General features: G+C 36.8%; 1 protein-coding gene across 1 annotated transcript in view; it reads right to left on the bottom strand.

The window, feature by feature from the left end:
• LOC128243140 (uncharacterized) overlaps nucleotides 1-22058 on the bottom strand; it is a 29549-nt gene extending 7491 nt beyond the window's left edge. Inside the window, exons 1-14 of the mRNA XM_052960703.1 lie at nucleotides 21923-22058; nucleotides 18237-18336; nucleotides 17797-17882; nucleotides 16947-17011; nucleotides 16455-16600; nucleotides 13572-13699; nucleotides 12826-12891; nucleotides 11393-11465; nucleotides 10841-11010; nucleotides 8901-9089; nucleotides 8490-8602; nucleotides 5568-6103; nucleotides 4653-4816; nucleotides 466-589 (exon numbers count right to left, since the gene is read on the bottom strand). Of these exons, the coding sequence (XP_052816663.1) occupies nucleotides 466-589; nucleotides 4653-4816; nucleotides 5568-6103; nucleotides 8490-8602; nucleotides 8901-9089; nucleotides 10841-11010; nucleotides 11393-11465; nucleotides 12826-12891; nucleotides 13572-13699; nucleotides 16455-16600; nucleotides 16947-17011; nucleotides 17797-17882; nucleotides 18237-18336; nucleotides 21923-22015 (2053 nt within the window). The 5' untranslated portion in view covers nucleotides 22016-22058. The remainder of the gene's footprint in view (nucleotides 1-465; nucleotides 590-4652; nucleotides 4817-5567; nucleotides 6104-8489; nucleotides 8603-8900; nucleotides 9090-10840; nucleotides 11011-11392; nucleotides 11466-12825; nucleotides 12892-13571; nucleotides 13700-16454; nucleotides 16601-16946; nucleotides 17012-17796; nucleotides 17883-18236; nucleotides 18337-21922) is intronic.
• Nucleotides 22059-22091: the final 33 nt, after the last annotated feature.

Below are 22091 nucleotides of genomic sequence, written 5' to 3'. Positions count from 1 at the left end.
AATGATTATTGAGTTATGGCCAAGTTTATGGTTTACATGACTTTAGACAAGAATAACTATATGCCTGTTACTACAAGAGTTACCTGCCTTGCTACACATGTGCATTTTATCATGGATAACATGTGTACAAAGTTTCATGTGAATATGTTTTTTTTAAATATTTTTTTTGTTATGGCCAAAGTTAAAGATTATGCCACATCATGATAATGAAAACATTGGCAACTTGCTAAGGGCTATTCCTTTAAAAAATATAACACCCAGGGGAAAGGCACTTTTAAACTATAGCACACACCGAAAGAAGAAATTTTAATCTTTTGGGGTCTAACTTAACGAACAAAGCCACCCACCCTTATACTATTTAAATAATTGCCTTCCCCCCATGGTTTATATGTTTTACTGAAATAGCCCTAAATATAGGTGTAACATATTTCTTCATGATAACAATCTCCATAAAAATTAACAAACCTATGAGATGGATGCCTTTGACAACCAATAGAAGGATATGAGAAAATTCCTTGTTCTCGGGTACGACAGCCGGCTCAACGATGATCAAGTTCAGGAATATGTTGCACAGGATCACAAGGCAGGACTGCAATATGTCAAAATATCCCATCATAATTGTTGCATTTACCTTAAATTCTTCGTATTTTTTACACTGTTCACAGGCTCTTAACCAGATGTGATTATGATTTACATGTCAAAAAAACATTTGATAGAAGGTTGATATGGGAAAACAAGAGGCCCAAAAGGGCCTATGCTCTACTGGCATGGCTTTTGTGGTCATATCAATCCAGAGCATGTATGTATGGGTAAAAGGCAACAGACATATGGTTTATGTTCTGTATTTGGCTTACCTGAAAACGTAGCACGTTCAACATCTGAGCTCAGAAAGTATTGTAAGCAGATTAGTTCCATGAACTATTTTAATATGTGCCAAGTAAAAGTCATCTGACAAAAAAAAAATGCTTTCAAAACTGTACTCATAGTAAAAATTTCTGTAGTTTTAAAAGTTAAAAAAGTTGGTCAAAAGGTCAAAGTCAAGGGCATCCTAGGAAAACATTGATCAATTTGAACAAACATTCACAATCAATTGTGCTGAAATGGATGCAGGAACACACAAAAAGATTTTCAAACCTTTCTAGATTTATGTTAACCAAACCAGTGAACCCTGGGTATGGCCAGTAATGACACCAGGTGCATAACTTAAACATTCACAACCAATTTTGTTAAGATGAATGCGCAAACTACAGAACTTAAAGCTAAAAAATGGCTTTTGGGCTTTCAACAAGAACAAGGCAGAGTAATTCACAAAATCAGCTGCAGAAGCAAAAAGCAAATTGTCTCTCAAAATCCTAGACTTGCAAATTGTCTCCCTTAACTCTAGACTTGAATTTACATGTACATGTAAACTTGGCAAAAATAGAATTCGCTCATGCAGACCTGGCTAAAAATAGAGAGCATTTCTTTAAAACTTTCATGGCCCATAATCTCGGCATTCATGGACGGATCTGGCTGGTTTTCGAAAGGAACCGAGCTCTAATGGATGTCTAGATACTGTACAAGTTTCATTGAGATACAATAAAAACTGAAGACTGTATCATGTTCACAACCAATTGTTTACACAATAGCATTTTTTTATACTATCAAGGGCCATAATCTAGGCATGCATGGGCGGATCTGGCTGGTTTTCGAAAGGAACCCAGCTCTAATGGATATCTAGATACTGTACAAGTTTCATCGAGATACAATCAAAACTGAAGACTGTATCGTGTTCACAAGCAATTGTTTAGACGCACGAACGCACGACCGCACGGATGCACATACTACGTACACATTACCATCGCATAAGCTCTTCTGGCCTTTGGCCAGTAGAGCTAAAAACACATATTATATGCAATGTGTCACAAGTATAAAAGATGCACTCTTACTCCCACATGAGATTTACCACAATTAATACTATTGCTTTATTATTCCAAAAAGGATGAATAAATGTCGAAAACAATGGTTCTAATGAAGGATACCTATTTTGATTTGAACAAAATGAGCATAAAACATGGTATTTCTACCTTATGAGGCTATAGTAGACCACAGTAAATTTTTTAGCATTCATCAATCATTTAATATTTTTGCGTATTCAGCTATTAAATACACGGTTACAATCTCGTTATCAGTAATTAATATTTTCCATAAATGCATTATTCAGTAAGGGCTATTCCAGTTAAACATATGTCCCACCCCAGGACGGCAAAATAAAGAAATTCTGTAGGGGGTAGGTCTTTTTCTTAATTTGCTACTGTAGGGGGTGGTGATAAGTCCAATTTCGCTTCTATAGGGGGGCGTCATTTTCTTTTTTGCTTCTGACCGTATCTGCTCATTTATATTCACTGCCCGATGGTGAAATACCGTTTTTTTTATCCATATAACATATTTTACCGAACGTCGTGTACAGAATTGGTTTGGATACAAATTTTCGCGATATTACGAGTCGGTTCCGCGGTACCGGAAATCAGAAGAAGTTGCGTCCCTTGACAACAAGATGGCGGAGGCGCCAGAATTTGTAAAGTCGTGGTCGAAGACCAACCTACAAAATTGGCTAGAAACCAATAGTTGCGCCGCATGTGTGGATACGTTTCGTGGTAAGTATTCCAAATTGACAACAGTTGTCTAGAATTTTATTAGAAATCATAATTTGTACGTATTGCGTAAATGTTATAAATCCGAATGTTTCGTCCCCTTAACATTTCGACCACAAGTTATTTTTAGGTTGTATATAATTACATGGGTGAAAGTTTCTTGCCGTTATCCACCGTTCTTGCCGTTATCGTAAATCGTACATTCTCGGTCAGTTCCGATCTTCTGTCCACATCTTTTTTCCAACATATAGATCTATATAGGAAAAGTTCTGTCAACACAATCTGTTTAGTTTTTCCGTCATTTTTTAATGATTTTTCAAAAAGTTTCGGAAGTTGCTATAAATAACTATAGAATGACTGAATAACAGAGAATTTTTTAACCAGAAACGGAGAATGGTGTCTTGCGGACTGTCAATAATGTATATGTCTAGTGAATTTGTAGAGGCATATATGCTTAGGATTTAAACAATAAAGCGAACATCAGAATTTGCATGATCTAATCAGAAGACTGGGATAACAGGTAACAGAGTTTTATTGTCTATCTAACTGGGAAAAGGTGGTATTTCTGAACACGGGCACTAGCCAATTATGAGTCAGAAATACTAGACCAAGCCTTTTCTATTTCTGTCTTGTCCAACTCCTATTTAAAAGTCATGCAACAGTATTATATAAATCAAATTTGGCTCTGTCCTATGGGGAAGTGCTGCCGATTTTTTTTGTACTTGTGGACTTTGTTGCATTAATACATGATTTTGTTTTTCATCCATGCGGTTTCCCATGGCTATTTCGGGCTTTTCAGTTTCAAACACTCACCCATGTATTAAATGATGAAAATTCACTCTCTTTTTTTGTGAACTTTGAAAAAAAATGTTCCGTAAATACTGCTATTGAATTGTGAAAATGATATATTACAGCTGCAGGAGAAGCTTGTACTTGAGCGATCCCCAATCAATGGTAAACATAGAATAGTGGTGGCTATAGTATAGTCCCCAAATAATGGCATTTTGACTTCATTATGTTGCACTTTGGGGATCGTTCAATTATAAGTGTTCCCAATTGGAGAATCAAAGGTAATAAACTGGTGTGGTGAATCTTTATAGAATAGATCCGTATTAATGTATCTTTGTACATAGATGCTAGATTAACTTGCAAAGGCTCAATACTAATATAAACATTTATTATATGCCTCTCTCTGATATCGGGTATTTTCCCTTGTATTCCTAGAGTGGAATACAGAACCTTGTATTCCACTGAGTGGAATCCGATTCCGTATTCCACTGTAGCTCACGTACTACACCGATTCAAGGGAACAAACAAGCAGCCTCATGTGGCTTAATATGCACTTATAGCAACATATGAAGAAACAAGAGAACCGTGGTGTGTAGGTTATAGTCCATATAATGGAAAATAACCAAATTTATTAATGGAAAATAACAAAATTTATTACAAGCGAAGCCCAGTAATAAGTTTTGTTATTTTCCATTAGATGGGCTGTAACCGACTTATAGTTCACCCTAGTTTCTAAGCCAATCATCGAACAAGGCCGTATACAGCGTGCCCATTGGCTGCTCGAAGTTCATTTGGCGCGCGCCATGTAACTTATTGGGTGCAGATGTGATCTTATATGAAACCTATTCGAGCAAAGATTTGAAAATCTCTGGGTGATGATTGGCTTAGAAACTAGGGTGAGCTATAAGGTCCTATATAGCTCACCTGATCAAAGAGTTACAAAAGAGTAATTGCAAATAATCTTTGCATATAGACGTTAAAAAAATAAACTTCTCAAGGGGGTCTGAATTTGCTCAGTAAAGGGGGTTCTTTTCTCATCAAATAAACTTCTGAAGGGGGATGGTCCATTTTGAAAGTGCCTTCCTGGGGTGGGACATATGTTTTACTGGAATAGCCCTAAGTAGTTTAAGGTTTATCAGACAATATTTATGTTTACTATACATGTGTATGCATTGATTTTGAATAAGAGTGTCACTTTAACTTTTATTTTTTGAGATATGACTGACTTACCAGTGTTTCCCTGCCCCTGGCTCCGTGGGTGATCAAGCGTTCCCAGGCCCTCCACATGTACAAATCAAGCACACCCAGAGCCCCACTCTCCATCAACAGCTTCCGTGGCTCTTCCTCTGCTGTCAGGTGACACAGGCCAGGTAACAGGTAGTGCAGGATGTCAGCTATAAAGTAGAAATGGAGATATATTAAATCTTACGTCTGTAATTACTCGATTTTAAACGACTTACATGTGGCTTGTTTGAATTTTTCAAGGTCCTGTTTTTCGTTTTCGCCATTATAATGGGGTTTTAAATTTAAAATGCGATCCTTTAAACATTCTGAATTTTAAATTTGTCACCATCACTTTGCAAAATTTGTGAATATCAATTAATTCAATGTGAGATCAATTAATTTTATGTACATCACGTTTTAAATCAACAAATTACTACAAACAATAGTGTGAAACACATCAGATAATGGGAAATTGCTGCTGTAATTTGTCTTGCGTTAACACGAAATTTTCTGGCGTATCAACACCAGTGTCCACAAAAACTTTTTTTTTTGCCAGTACAATAAATACATTTCCAACAATTTATACATAAAAAAACTCAAAGTATGAAGGCCAAGGATATCAAAAATTTGTTGATGACTTTATTTTGTCCTATAAGTCAACAAAATGTCCTACTGGAGCCACATAGACATCAGACAAAATGTCCTACTGGAGCCACATAGACATCAGACAAAATGTCCTGCATGCTTAAAAGCTTAAAAGAGTTATTGAAAGGCATTTTTCTCTCAGACTGGAAATAACCTTGAAATCCTATATTTTACCAAATATTGCATTGTTATATCTGGTTAAAGAATTTCAAGCACTTTACACACCATCCTCTTAGTAGGCCTTCCTACATGCTAAGAAAAACTTAAATTCATTACCTTTAACATGTAGCTCCTGCAACTCTTCCTCAGTGAGGATGTCTTTCTCGAGGTTAGCATCTCTAACCCTCTCCTGCATTGCGTCTGTGTACCCATCCTCATTCTCTGCATCTGTTGACACACCTTGAGACTTTGTCTCTGGTCCAGTCTTGTCTGGTTCCCCCTCAACTTCAGTATGAGTGTCTATCACAGTATTTATGTCTAAAGTGTTCCCATTGGATTTCATTTCTACATCAATACTTGGTTTAGTAATATCCTCTAGGTTTTGATCCCTTTCAGATTTCTTCTCACTCTCTGGTCCACTATCACAGTCCATTTCAACCACTTTCCCTTCTGTTTCACTGCCATTAGATTGTCTTTCACCATTTTTCACTGTGTCACTTTCAGATTTGTCCTGTTTGACTGGTTGTTCTGTATTTGAGCTACTAGTTGCATCAGCTATATTTTCATTACTATCAAGTTTAAGATCACTTTTCACTGTCTCGGTTGAAGCATCTTTACAGTCGGGTTTATTTGATGGGGGAATGCACATTTTACTGCAAATCAATGATAAGTAAATTATCAATTTTTATCAAGAAAAATACTATTTGTTCTTTTCCGTCCATATTAAGGGTGAAAGCGAAAAGGTTCTATCTGCTTCTTTATTTAATGTCACTTAGAACCTTTTCGCATTCACCCTTCCATTGAAAGTACCTTGATGATTAATCAAGGGGCATAACTTGATAATTATTAAAGGGACTATACACCAGATTGGCACCAAGACAATTATTAAAGGGACTATACACCAGATTGGCACCAAGACAATTATTAAAGGGACTATACACCAGATTGGCACCAAGACAATTATTAAAGGGACTATACACCAGATTGGCACCAAGACAATTAATATTTACATTAACACTTCATTCCTTAACGATGGTTGTTGTTTATCAATTTCAAATTTCAAATTTTATCTGTATAAAGTGCAATGGCATTTTCCATCGAAATCGCGTGGGTTTGTTGGATACTTCTGTCCTGTCATTGGGCGCAATAATACTAATGGGCGGGGCATATTTACTATGGAACTATTTTTTCAATGAAATCGTAGTAAAATTATTGGCAACATGCAAAACTGTTATCTGCAGTAAAGCAGTTAAAACAAGATAAGCAATGGTAATTTGATTAATTTTAATATAGATGATTTCATGATGGATGGAACAGCTATTTTAACCATTATTTGTTTTGATAACTAATTTAAGCCTGAAAATAAATTTTGTAAACATGTTCTTGATAAAATGTACAGCATCTTAGCATCAGAGAAAAAAATATTTGAAATTTCTTTGTTCATTGCATACGACGTAATGGAATCATGTCCATATATAAAGTCGTATGTTCTGAATAAAATTGACAGAAATAACTAAAGTTCGGAGGAGTTAGTCGTTTTAGACATAATTTAGTGCTTTTAATAGTCAAAATAATTGCAGAAAAAACTATTTAGTAAACACATTAGCTTGCCAGGAAAGACAACTCAGTAGAAAATATGTAAGTTATATGTGGTTTATTTCATGTTTTGGTATTTGTATGCAGCTACATTATATATGCTAAAATATGCTTTTGTGCAAAAGTTTGCATCGTTGACCAACTTTCGGTCAGAAACCAGGTCGCTCAGCCTTCATTGTTATGATGCGGACCCTGAGAGCGCATAAGTAAAACAAAAAAACGGGCATTAACGGCACGTGAATTTACTGAATAATGCACGTTTTCTATAGATAACGCCCGGGTTTTTGCGTTTTAATACACCACGATAACGGACCGAAAAGACACATTTTATGCAATAATACGTATTTATAATATTCTTGACCTTGAAAAGATAGAAAGTAAACATATAAATAAGGAACTATTTTATCTGTGCATTCATTGTGGTATAAAATTAGGTTACGATAGCTGTTCTAATTTACCCACCGTTGAGAACAACGAGAGAAAGAAAAAAGAGAAAATGCTCTTGAATAATCAATTTATTTTAGCAGAAATGTAGATTTAAATGAATGTAAATATAAGTATTAAATTCTGACTCCACCCATTTTGAACAGCCCCATTGCATACCATACTCCAATAAAATGCAACATGTCGAATTTTAATCCTTAATTAAAGGGACTTTACACCAGATTGGCACCAAGACAATTATTAAAGGGACTTAGCACCAGATTGCCACCAAAAAAGTTTCTTTCTGTAACGAATCTCAGGGCAATTATTTAATAAATGTTTTACTCTTTGATGTTATAATTGTAAAAAAAATACCATAATCATAATGTAAAAAAAAAATCAAGTCGGAGACTGGGTTTCGAACCGGTGACGCCGAAATTGCAGTCCACTGTTGTATCCACTGTGCTACGAAGGCTTATCCTAAATGGTTGGAATAAGCTGTATACCTAATTTGATTATATCACGTGATAAAATCTACTAGCCAATCATGCATAAGGAATGAATTCTACTAGGTAGACATACCTAGTTCTCTTTTTTTAATGGAAAAATACGAAAAAACTGCAAAAAATAAATTAATTGTGAACTATGTGGTACTTCAGTTAGTAAGTTTCAATGCATTGTACACCAAGTTTATGTCAGTTTTCGACAATTTTCTTTTTTTTTCACTAATTCATCATACCGAGTCCAGCCCCTTTAAAACAATGGTTATGGGCTTTTCTATTCATGTGGTTATTGTCAATGGTAAGAACACTACAAAGTTTCATATGAATATTTTGAAAGGTTTTAGAATCATGGCCAAGGTTAAAGATTTTGCACCCAATCACCAACACCAAGGCCATGACAATCTCTTGGACATTTCTTGTTTCTCAATTTTTTGTTTCTTGATAATAAGACCAGCTAATAAAAGTGTCTGTCCGTGAAATGACTCAACCTAAAGACACATAATTCTGTGATATTTACCTGAGTTGTACAAGGAAGGGAATGAGATCGTAGATTTCCTCTCGGAGTGCGGCGGTCTCCTCCGCCATCCAGGCTCCTAACACACGCACCGTCGCCAGCAGGATACTGTTCCACTGGATAATTCAAATAAAGTTTATGATTCACATGTATTAATTGCATTTTGGGGACATAAAGAGTCTAACTTTACAAGGACTGATTTCTTTATAAAACTTAAGTTGTTTTACGGCAGACGGGTTCAAATGCAGGTTTGAAATTTGCCAGAAGGTATAATATATTTTCATTTGGCAACTCCTTGCATTAAACCCTGGACAATGTGAAATCACTTACTAAGGGTTTACAGCTAATCTTTGTAAATGACCAGTTATATATTTCAGATTTTTTAAAATATTAACCACACTGAAATCTACCCACCTGAAGTTCTGGTGTGAGTGCCACCCTCTTGAGAAAGTGTATAACAGCCCCGAACGCACCCACCATGGCGCTGTGTAGTTGAACAACCTGCCGTTCCTCAAGGTCCAGCGGTGGACCAGACGACAGATGGTTGATAACGTTCTCCAGGTAAGTGTAGCATGATGAGAGTAGTCTCCCTTTGGTGTTTGCCTGAGAGGGGTTAAATGGATCAGCAGAAATTACACATGAGAAAAGTTGAAAGTAGTATATTGTCAAACCACTTGTCAAAAGTATTTATCATCACCTGCAGGATGATTGAAATCTCTCAACTAAATAATAGTTTCAAATATTCTTCATTCTCATTCATCAGGGGTTTGATAATGATAAATCTACCAGTTTTTGTGGAACGCATAGCATCATCATTCTGGTGTATGAGAATGATATACTTAAATCAGTACATGTTCAAAATTATCATATTATTTTCAGATCAAATTGTTTTTAGCAGGATTGCTTAATTAATACAGGTGTAGAAGAAGCAGTACCAAAAGCTAACAGGAACAATGCGAGTGGATACCAATACCTGTCATTTATTTTCATTTGGTCAAAGGGCAGGGATTTACAAGTAAAGATACAGTCAAACCTGGTTGAACGGTCACCTGCTTTAAATGGCCACCGGCCTTAACCGGCCACTCCAAATTCCCCCCGTACGTTTTTACTATATAATGTACGTGCATTAAGCAGCCAACTGTCTAACGAGGCCACGGCCACTAATTTTTGTCCCCATGAAGCCATATAATCACTAATTAGCGGCCACTAATCCCTTGTCACTGACACTTCCGAATTTTTCCAATACACAGCTTTTTTTGCGTATAGAAGTTTACGGAAAAGAACGACGGCCTCGGATATCTCCGTCATCCAATGAAAATGAATATTGCATCACACGATTGACATGCGTGTTTACTCATCGAGAAATCATATTTATCACACGTCGGCGAATGTTTTGATCAGAATTGACACAATTAATAAGATAATTAAATCATTATGAAGTGAACTACTAGTATTAAATACCGACAAAAACACCGGTTATTATGAATTCACAGTTTGCATTGTCATTCGACGGCGTGAAACGAGTTACGATTTTTATTCACTTCAATATTATTTTTTAAAGTGAACGGATTTATATTTCTACGAAGGGATATTTAAAATACATTGTTCCTTAACTTTGATTATGGCTAAAAAAAGAAAGACTAATCGAAAGTGTTTGACTCTAAAAGAACGTGTCGAGTGTATAAATTGCCGTAGTGCAAGAAGTGTTGCCAAGGAATTTAACTGTTGACGGACACAAATCAATGGAAATCCAAACACAAAAAGACAGAGGAAAATTACAGGAAATATGTATGCACATGTAGTTGTGTAAATGTGTAGACTGATATGTGGTGTGTTTTGTTTATGTCTCGTATCAACATTTATCTAATGTATTTTAAATACAAATTTGAAATAAAGTTAGTTTATCTATACAAATGTATTTGTATTCAACGTTCTTCAATAATATTAATATTGATACAGATGTTATTGATTGTGGTGTGAGGTGGTGGTTAAGATACATACTCCATCTCTGAATAAAGCTAAAGTGGCGGAAATGTCAAACCTGGATTAAGTGGCCACCTGTCTTAAGCAGCCACTTTGATCATTTCCCAAGGGTGGCCACTTAACACAGGTTTGACTGTATACAGGAGATCATGTACCCGTAACTATTTGCTAAATGAATATTGAAACAAGCAACACCTGTATTTAGCTCCAGCTTAATATCATTAACTTTATTGAGTAATGGGCATAGATAAAAAATTTTGTAAAACAAGCAGCAACAAGTATAAATGACAAAAACAGAGCAAACAATCTTAGAAAAGTAAAGATGCTAAACAGACAAGGAAGTTTCTTATCCGTATTAGCAAGTTGTATACCTGTGTGAGATCTGTGTCTTCCAGCACCATTCTGACCTCAACACAAGAGAGATGAGTGGTGAGTAGGAACAGTTTGAAGTCGGGTGTGTACGGAGGCTGGAGAGAGTAGATCCCACACACCTGCACCATCATGGACGCCAGCTTCAGGGCCGGCTCACGCTGCTCTGAGCCTGTCAGTGCATTATGAGAATGTTAAAAACAGTTTTGAAGTCAGGTGTGTACGGAGGCTGGAGAGAGTAGATCCCACACACCTGGACGCCAGATCCAGGGCCGGCTCATGCTGCTCTGAGCCTGTACATACATTGTGAATTTTATTTAACCTGAATTTGGATGCTTATCAAATCCAATTGAACTTTTAACATAATAATTGTTTTTTTGCATGACTGTCAGATTGGTGGTAATCTATTGATTTACTGTGATTTTAAAATGTTTGCTACAATGCCAGGTAGACATGCACCCAATAACAGCCTATGACTGAACAATAAAGTTAAACTATTAAACAGTTAAAATATAGAAGACATCGTGATTGAAGTAGCCAGTCCTCTTACTCACCTATCTTACTCCGCATGATGTTGTCAAGGCCATGGACAATCGGTCTGATCCATGGAGGCTCCACAGTTTCCTCCTGGGGTGATATTTAAATGAGACTAAAATAAGTTTATTTGAAGTCAAAAAATATTTCAACTCAAAGAAATATGACAGACATGATGAATACACCAAGACATTGTCCTGATACCGGAACAGTCAAATGCCTTTTTTTTGAATTAACAACAAGAGCATGTGCATTTTAAACCGACTAAGAAATTTCATAAAGAGTAGATGCAATACTTAAATAGCTTCTAGCAACACAGTATTTTGCAGACTATTTTAATTTTTCATGGGTCATAACTATTTGTCATCCGCAAATTGCAGGAACACAACTTACCAAGCCAACCACCATTTCTATGAAGTTTCATGAAAGTAGGTGCAATACTTATGGACAGACAGAAAAACAATATGTCTGCCCAACATACGTGTAGGTATTGTAAAGAGAACATAAAAATATATCCACAACTATCAGAAAAATTGTTACAGAGTCGTTGTTCGAGATAATTTAGCAAGTGATACAAAAAGCAGACCAATCTTTTTTCCATGTACACTGTACATTCAAACATGTTTCTATAATTGCTTTGATCAAACAACTTTTACTCTCGATTCTTTTTTTACATCATTTCCACTCAGTATCTTTATGGAAATGTTGAATGTGGATGTAAAAAACCAGCTGCAAATGCCACTTAAGCAACTCTTCGAATACAGTTGAACACCATTAATCCGAAATCGTAGGGACCCAACAAATTACTTCGGAATAGCGGTGTTTGGAATTAACATTTTTAAAAAATGACAACACATGTATGCATTCGGATTGTTCGGTGGTGGGTCGAGTGAGCAATGCGGCGATCGAATCAGATGAGATAGACATTTTTGAATGATATTAAGATTAAGTTAGCCATTATGTACACACTACATCACCTAAATTAATCGCTCATTTTCTGAAATCGATGTTTGTACTATACGCGTGTTCAATGCCATTCTTTAACAAGCGCTAATTGTGCTCCATTGTCACCCCAAGCCAATGTTTGAGTGTATTTGCAGAATGGTGTGAAAAAACTTCGACCAGATCGAGTTCGAAATAAGAATTGATAAATATGTGTGAAAAACCAAATCGGGTCCGTTATATTTACTTTGGAATAGCGATTACTTCAGAATAGCGATTTCAAAATAAAGACCAAAAAATAAGTTTGTAAAATCAGGACCGAAAAATACTTTCGAAATAGCGATAATTTCGGATAAACAGTGTTCGGAATAGCGGTGTTCAACTGCATGTGTTCCAGTTACTCCATTGATAATAATTTATTTACTACATGTAATTATAAACCTATTATTTGTCAACAGATTGTGTTAGTGACAAGTGGTGACCAATACATGGTTATTCCCATATTACTTACCTTATCATTTGGAGCAGCAGACAAAAGGAACACCAGCGTTTTACACATCTCAAACTTATGGATACTCTGAAAATAGTTTTTATATACTATGATAATGAGAAAGAGGATTCCACAATCCAGCATGTAAACCAAACCATCTTTTATTGGGTGATATTGCTTGCTTGGAGTTTATTACAAACATTACACATTTTCTTGTTTAACAGTACACTTGTTTTTAAATAACTATAAAATAAAATGATGTCATTCTGAATTTCAACATTTTTTCCAAAATGTTCCTCTTTCTTATAAATGTATTATGCATCAAAAATAATTTTACAAATACCGTAATTTCAATTGTTGCCATTTAATATAACACTTTCTGAAACTTGTTACAGAAAAGTTGTTTTGATCATTTTTTAAGTTTTCCTATTAAAACTGGTTTCATGAATTCTTGTATTGCATGGCTACTCAATTAAGAATGTATATTTTCTGAAGCAGTAGGTACAGTAAATATACAATGTTACATGTGCATGAGTAGGATATGAAATCTAAGGCATGTTAGACAAAATGCTATCACATAATAATGTAACTTATGTAAGTAATGATTCAAACCAGCTACCTTCATACTGTCAGAGTGAGAAAACAATTTTTCATTCTTTATGATTTAATGCAAGTAACAAATGAATACATGTAACTAAGCACAAATACATACATGTATATACAAATCATCTGCTGCTTTCAAAAGGGGCCTAACCATGAGTACATACCTCATCCTCTACAAACTGTTTGCCAAGGAAGTTGACGTACTTATGGTAGGACCATTCAATCCCGTCCCAGGTGTCTGGCCCAAAGCACGACACCATGCAGCAAATCAGGTCGTGGGCCTTCTCATAGCCTGAGGAAAAAGAGGTAACATTTACATGCAGCAGATCAGGTTGTGGGGCTTCTCATAGCCTGAGGAAAAAGAGGTAACATTTACATGCAGCAGATCAGGTCGTGGGCCTTCTCATAGCCTGAGGAAAAAGAGGTAACATTTACATGCAGCAGATCAGGTCGTGGGGCTTCTCATAACCTGAGGAAAAAGAGGTAACATTTACATGCAGCAGATCAGGTCGTGGGGCTTCTTATAGCCTGAGGAAAAAGAGGTAACATTTACATGCAGCAGATCAGGTTGTGGGGCTTCTCATAACCTGAGGAAAAAGAGGTAACATTTACATGCAGCAGATCAGGTCGTGAGGCTTCTCATAGCCTGAGGAAAAAGAGGTAACATTTACATGCAGCAGATCAGGTCGTGGGGCTTCTCATAACCTGAGGAAAAAGAGGTAACATTTACATGCAGCAGATCAGGTCGTGGGGCTTCTCATAGCCTGAGGAAAAAGAGGTAACATTTACATGCAGCAGATCAGGTCGTGGGGCTTCTCATAGCCTGAGAAAAAAGAGGTAACATTTACATGCAGCAGATCAGGTCGTGGGCCTTCTCATAGCCTGAGGAAAAAGAGGTAACATTTACATGCAGCAGATCAGGTCGTGGGGCTTCTCATAGCATGAGGAAAAAGAGGTAACATTTACATGCAGCAGATCAGGTCGTGGGGCTTCTCATAGCATGAGGAAAAAGAGGTAACATTTACATGCAGCAGATCAGGTCGTGGGGCTTCTCATAACCTGAGGAAAAAGAGGTAACATTTACATGCAGCAGATCAGGTCGTGGGGCTTCTCATAGCCTGAGGAAAAAGGGGTAACATTTACATGCAGCAGATCAGGTCGTGGGGCTTCTCATAACCTGAGGAAAAAGGGGTAACATTTACATGCAGCAGATCAGGTCGTGGGGCTTCTCATAACCTGAGGAAAAAGAGGCAACATTTACATGCAGCAGATCAGGTTGTGGGGCTTCTCATAGCCTGAGGAAAAAGAGGCAACATTTACATGCAGCAGATCAGGTTGTGGGGCTTCTCATAACCTGAGGAAAAAGAGGCAACATTTACATGCAGCAGATCAGGTCGTGGGGCTTCTCATAACCTGAGGAAAAAGAGGCAACATTTACATGCAGCAGATCAGGTCGTGGGGCTTCTCATAACCTGAGGAAAAAGAGGTAACATTTACATGCAGCAGATCAGGTCGTGGGGCTTCTCATAACCTGAGGAAAAAGAGGTAACATTTACATGCAGCAGATCAGGTCGTGGGGCTTCTCATAACCTGAGGAAAAAGAGGTAACATTTACATGCAGCAGATCAGGTCGTGGGGCTTCTCATAACCTGAGGAAAAAGAGGTAACATTTACATGCAGCAGATTAGGTCGTGGGGCTTCTCATAACCTGAGGAAAAAGAGGTAACATTTACATGCAGCAGATCAGGTCGTGGGGCTTCTCATAACCTGAGGAAAAAGAGGTAACATTTACATGCAGCAGATCAGGTCGTGGGGCTTCTCATAACCTGAGGAAAAAGAGGTAACATTTACATGCAGCAGATCAGGTTGTGGGGCTTCTCATAACCTGAGGAAAAAGAGGTAACATTTACATGCAGCAGATCAGGTTGTGGGGCTTCTCATAACCTGAGGAAAAAGAGGTAACATTTACATGCAGCAGATCAGGTTGTGGGGCTTCTCATAGCCTGAGGAAAAAGAGGTAACATTTACATGCAGCAGATCAGGTCGTGGGGCTTCTCATAACCTGAGGAAAAAGAGGTAACATTTACATGCAGCAGATCAGGTTGTGGGGCTTCTCATAACCTGAGGAAAAAGAGGTAACATTTACATGCAGCAGATCAGGTCGTGGGGCTTCTCATAACCTGAGGAAAAAGAGGTAACATTTACATGCAGCAGATCAGGTCGTGGGGCTTCTCATAGCCTGAGGATAAAGAGGTAACATTTACATGCAGCAGATCAGGTCGTGGGGCTTCTCATAACCTGAGGAAAAAGAGGTAACATTTACATGCAGCAGATCAGGTTGTGGGGCTTCTCATAACCTGAGGAAAAAGAGGTAACATTTACATGCAGCAGATCAGGTTGTGGGGCTTCTCATAACCTGAGGAAAAAGAGGTAACATTTACATGCAGCAGATCAGGTCGTGGGGCTTCTCATAGCCTGAGGAAAAAGAGGTAACATTTACATGCAGCAGATCAGGTCGTGGGGCTTCTCATAACCTGGGGGAGAACATTTATTATTTTTAATTCTTGCAACTGAGATGAATCACGAAATCTGTCCCAATTGCTAGATGAGAGTCTGAGATCAACAGAAAACTTGAGATAAGACTCTAGTTTCTCAGAACATCTCAAGTCCCTTATAACAAGATTAAGCTTATCTCACTATTTTTGTTTCTATACAAGTTGTGTAGTTATAATATTTTTAAGAGGTTTTAAAACTTTAAACGGAAATTATCTTTATGATCGTTGCATTTAACTTTTTTTTTCCAGTAAAATCAAGAGCAAGTATGAATTTTGGCTTAATAAAATAAGTAACTCAAGTTTGTTACAACTAAAAACTTTCAAGAAATTGGGGCCAGATCATGCATCTTTTCATAACCTAGTGCAGAAGTGATGAGAATATGCTTAAACATATTTCATCCTTGATGCAAAGCAATCAGTTTATGTATGGAAAACAAACAATTTATTTTATCTCAATGATCATAACACTGATTTCTTGATGTGGTCTCTCACCAAATGTTTGTGTAACAACAACATCGCAGAAAGCTGCCACAGTGCCGGCGGCCAGCATGGTCTCAAGGCCAGTCAGGGACTGACTGAGACTGTTGAAACAGTCGTACGTGTCATCTATCAGCTGTTCACCGTCAACGTCTCCCTCACTGGCAAAAATGTAAGGTTTAATAAAAAATACTGTGTAATACATGTATCAAATCTGGATTTAATATTATTCTCTAATATTTGTTAATATAACTGATTGTTTGTTTTTAACCAAAGGCATGTATAATCATTTGCTGATTTTGCTAATGAATTGAAACTGAATTGATTGTATCATTGTATCAAAACAATCGTTCTGATAATGTTGTTGTTTCTATGATTTATTTATTTAGTTTCAATGTGTCATCCTTAACATATACAGGACTTTTGATAGTAACTTAGTTTGTACTATATTCATGGATAATATACAGTTTAACTTTACACATGTTTAAAACAGCACAAATAACTAACCTTGGGTTTGTGACAACTATGTTGTTGAAACATGCCACATTTTCTCTTAATACTAGACTCTCAGCCTGTAATGTAAATAAAAAACAAATGATGTACATGTATTCATGAGAATGATGCTTTAAGCCCTCAAATACTCTTTAAGTCAGGATGACATACACAGGCAGACCAACCCATAAAAAATCCAATGGGCGCAGGCACACACGAGCAGATCTACCCAATATGCAGGCACACATGTGCTGGTCAACCAATAAAGCACCCAAGGGGCGCAGGCACACATCTGCCGATCAACACATAAAGCACCAAATTGGAGCAGGCATCTGCGGATCAACCCATAAAGCATCCAAAAGGCACAGGCACACACATGCTGACTAACCCATAAAGCTGCCAAAAGGCGCAGGCACACATGGGTGTATCAAACCATAATGCAGCCAATGGACGCAGGCACACATTTGCCGATCAGCCCATAAAGCTGCCAATGGACGCAGGCACACATTTGCTGGCCAACCCATAAAACACCCAATTGACGCAGGCACACATGTGCGAATCAACCCATAAAGCAGCCAATAGCTGCAGGCACACATGTGTGGATCAACCCATAAGGCAGCCAAAGGGGGCAGGCACAAACGTGCGAATCAACCCATAAAGCAGCCAATGGGCTCAAGCACACATTTCACCATTTAAAGATTTTAAAGATATTTTAAGAAACTATATTTTAAATAATCACAGTAATCAGTTATTTGTTTAAGAATAATAAAAAAATAGTCCTTAAATGCTTACACCATCTTTTTTTCAAAACTGCTATTTAAAACTATATGAGACTACTGTGACAGTTCTAGCTATTTCTTCGTACCACTTGTTGGTCTGTGCAGAGAGCTGATAACACTGACAATGCCACTGATTTGTAAATGTTGGCTGGGCAATCTGCTGGTACATTTTCTGAAAAGTAAACCTCTGGTATAGCACCCCAATTCAAATTTACCTTTTTTCTACAGACAGACAGCTTTTGACATTAAAACAACAACAGCATCATAAGCGGTAAGTTACAATTATACATAACAAGTTCATGCAGCAGCAAACCAACAGTACTGGTTACCTGGGAAAATTCAAAAAAAACAATTTCGTCTTACATTTGGGACAACTTCCCTCTCGTGCATAATATTGAAATCACAAGTAGAATTGATTGAGTTTACTGTTTCAATAACTATATAAACTTTAACAAATCTACTTGTGTGGAAACCCCAGAGCGAGATAGGCAACTTTACTGGTAAAATAGCAATTTAAAAAACTTACTTGTTTTCAATAGTCTAGAGATGAATTTACTCCCAACAGCATCCAATATTTGTCTTTTAACTTCTATGTCACATTTGTCGCTTTTTGTTATTTTTGCAACCTGAAAGTTGAAGGAACAAAAGCTGTCACAATAACAGACAAATGTCTAAGAGTTAGATACATGTAATAAAGTCCATGCTTCTGACACTCCTTTTCACTTATAATGCTCCTATGGAGCCTAACACAAATTCATAGTTTTGAGTTAAGTATCATACATGTACCTATAAGTTTTATCAACAGTTAAAAGCAAAATTCACCTGTAATGTTTCAACTAGATATCAGCATGTGCCATGTTAGTTATCATGTAGAATTTCAAATAAATGAAAAAGTAGATGAGACTGGAGTATGTCTAAATGTACCTACATGTATGTGTAATGGATTGAGTAATGAGCCTGGCTCAAACTAAAAAGGGAAAAGCCATAGAGTGGAAGAATGTATTGTGTGTTTACTATAAAAAGACAGGGCTGTTTCATACTAATTTATTTAAGCTCGTTTGTGATGAAAGCTGTTAGCTTATAAAATCACTCTGGAGTCCATTTCCTGGGCAGAAACCAATACTGTGTCCTTTATGAGAGGCCAGGAGAAAGTACCCCTTGGGGAGATCGAACCCACAACCTCTTGGGTGAGGGGCGGACACCTATACCACTAGACCACTCTCATCCTTAAAGACAGGGTTGCATTTTAATAACTTGGTATACCAATACAGCTAGTATACTGAGTGAATATTAATGCATACTTTGATAAGGTTTACCTTTACGTTGTTTTTTTTCTTTATTCACGATTGTTGGGATAAGAGTAAGGTTTGTGCACATAAACTGGTTTAAACCCCCAGTAAATTTACATTTTATTGTCTTCCAAGGCGGTACCTAACAATCCTTGAAATACACACCTAGATTTTTTTATACAGTATAGATGCACTGTGTTGTTTGTGGAGTTTTGTGCTGTTGTTCCATGTTTCTTGTTTGTGAGCTTCACTAATTCAATAAATGTACCTCAATCTGGACAATGCGTCAATAATTCAATTAGCGTCGAGGGCTCACCCTAAGTCGAAATTTGAGGGAGAAGTCGTAGGCTGAAAAAATCACTCTTCCCCTCCCTCCACCCCCATTTATTTTTTAAAGTAGATAAATTATAGTGATACATATAATAGTGAAGCATCAAAATTTCAGAAAATATATACAATATAAACTAGAGATTGCTTTTTTGAAATAAATGATGAACATGAAATTTGTAATTTTGGACTGCAGACGAACCAACAGTGAAGTTTGGTTTATTCACCTGTATTAAATAGAGAAGAGAAAAAAGTGTTGCTGATTAATCTTGGAAAATGTAAACGAAGTTTGCAAGGATGAAGTTTCTGGGCGCAAGCATTATTCTATTATTGATCGGAAACCATTTTTCAGCTCAAGGTCATCGTGACCTTGACCTTTGACCTACAGATCACAACATCAATAGGGATCATCTACATGACCAACTTGCATACCAAGTATTCAGTTCTTGGGTGCAAATGTTCTTTAGTTACTGAACGGTAACCGTTTCTTCACCTGAAGGTCACGGCAACATTGACATTTGACCTCAAAATCAATAGGGGTCATCTACTAGTCATGACCGACAAGCATACCAAGTATGAAGTTCCTGGGTGCAAGCGTTCCTTATTTATTGAGCGGAAACAAAGTGTGATGTACAGATCTCAAAATCAATAGGAGTCATCTTCTAGTCATGACCAACTAGCATACCAAATATGAAGTTCCTAAGTACAAGCTTTCTTTAGTTATTGAGCAGAAACCATTTTTAAGCTTAAGGTCACTGCCAACATATCGTTTTTTTACCTGAAGGTAACCTTGACCTTTGACCTTTTGATCCCAAAATCAATATGGGTCATCTACTAGTCATGAACAACTAGGATACCAAGTATGAAGTTCCTGGACCCAAAGGATCTAAAGTTATTGAGCGGAGACCATTTCTTCAGCTCAAGGTCACGGCGACCTTGACCTTTGACCTAGTAACCTCAAAATCAATAGGGGTCATCTACTAGCCATGACCAACTAGCATACCAAGTATAGAGTTCCTGGGTCTTAGAGTTCTATAGTTATTGAGTGGAAATGAAGTGTGATGTACCGACTGACTGACGGACTGATGGACTGACTGACGGACAGGGCAAAAACAATATGTCTCCCCATGAATGGGGAAGACATAATGATAAAGATTTCAAAAAGGTAAAAAAGAGAGAAAAATATTTTCTGACTGTTGTACATAACATTTATTCAATGGATAATAAGAATTATGCATGTACTATTAATTCTGTTATTCAATGCATCCGAATATGCACTAGCGATTGTGCAATGACATTTTTCTCTTTTCTGTTTTCAGTTTCAATTACAAGTTCCGGACATAAAAACAAAAAACTTGATGTTTCTATTGCCAATATTCCTATAATTGTTCTTTAATATAAATGGCAAAGCAATTCAAAGGTATGTAGAACCTAACTGTGCTGTACACTGACAATGATTTAACTGTGTCAAACAGTTCTACTTTCACTTTGATTAAATATGTCAGGAAGTAAACAGGCACCTGTTTCCCACTCATTTGAGACAATGTTAGTAAAATGTTAATTTTCTGTTATGTATTTAAAACTTAAATATCTTTGTTTTAATTTTAGCTAATAAGTAAAATATATTTAAACGAAAAACATAAAATACCAAATTTGATACTGATATTTTAGAATTATTGTTTTTCTCAGCCATCATAGTTAGCGATATCTGCTTAAGTTATTCATTAATTTACATAATGGGCAGAGTCATTGACAACATTGTATGATTGAGTTTGACTGCTGCTAATGGACACAGTTACTGGTTAGAAACAGATCGATAATCACTTGTCACTTCTGGCGTTTGTTACTCTTGACATGTGTTTATATACATTAAATGAATAAACATACATTTTATATTTCGCTTTTTGATCATTTTTTTAACTTTCGCCGTTGTCAAGGCGACTTAGTCACTGGAGTCTCCTGGTAGGGTGTATTCTTGAGTAATGAGCATATAAAAACACAAAGCTTCGAGTTTAATATTGGCATGTTGTTATTTTTTATTCACATAAGGAAAAAACGGTAGCCCAGTCAGGCTAGTTTCTGCAGAAAATTGGTAGCCCGAGCTGAAATCATGTAGCCTAGAGCTATCCAGCTGGGGCCAATTTCAAACACTGGGTAGATATAAAACTATAATTCTTGTGATTTAGCCAGTTATAGATAGTGACTTTGTATACAGTTTTTATAATAATTATCACACTAACTACACTTTTTCTAATCTAAGAATTCATTGTTGGGGAAGGGAGTGGGCGTGGCCATACGGTTGTGGCATAACCATGCACCCAATTTCCTGTGGCCAGAGGTTGCAGAACTAACTAAGTTTGAGTAAGCCATGACTTTATAATTAGCAGAATCAGAACGTTTCAGGCAAAATAAATATTTGTACAATTTATCATAGTCTTTCGCTGGTAGATTATAATTATTTTTTTAAACTATTATGATTTATCAAAAAAACTGTATTTGTTAGTAGTTTTTGTTTACAATTGCTATCGCGAAATTGCATGACATATGCAAATATTGGCTTTCATGTGTTATCAATGAATTTTGCAACTCTACATACCATTAATAAGGCTGCAAACTTTTCATTGTCTGAATTTGCTTCTTTCAAAGCTTTCAGATAGTTCGAAACATCTGTAGTTTTCTCCGTTTCCATGATCAAAGTCAATCAGTGCGACCGGAAGTACAATGAGTTGAATATTCCTCTGCATCAACAAAGCGCTTGACATCAA

Source organism: Mya arenaria, chromosome 8 (assembly GCF_026914265.1).
Source record: "Mya arenaria isolate MELC-2E11 chromosome 8, ASM2691426v1".
In the NCBI taxonomy this organism is placed as follows: domain Eukaryota; kingdom Metazoa; phylum Mollusca; class Bivalvia; order Myida; family Myidae; genus Mya; species Mya arenaria.
Note: the sequence above shows the minus strand (reverse complement) of the source record. Positions and strands in the feature narration are given on the sequence as shown.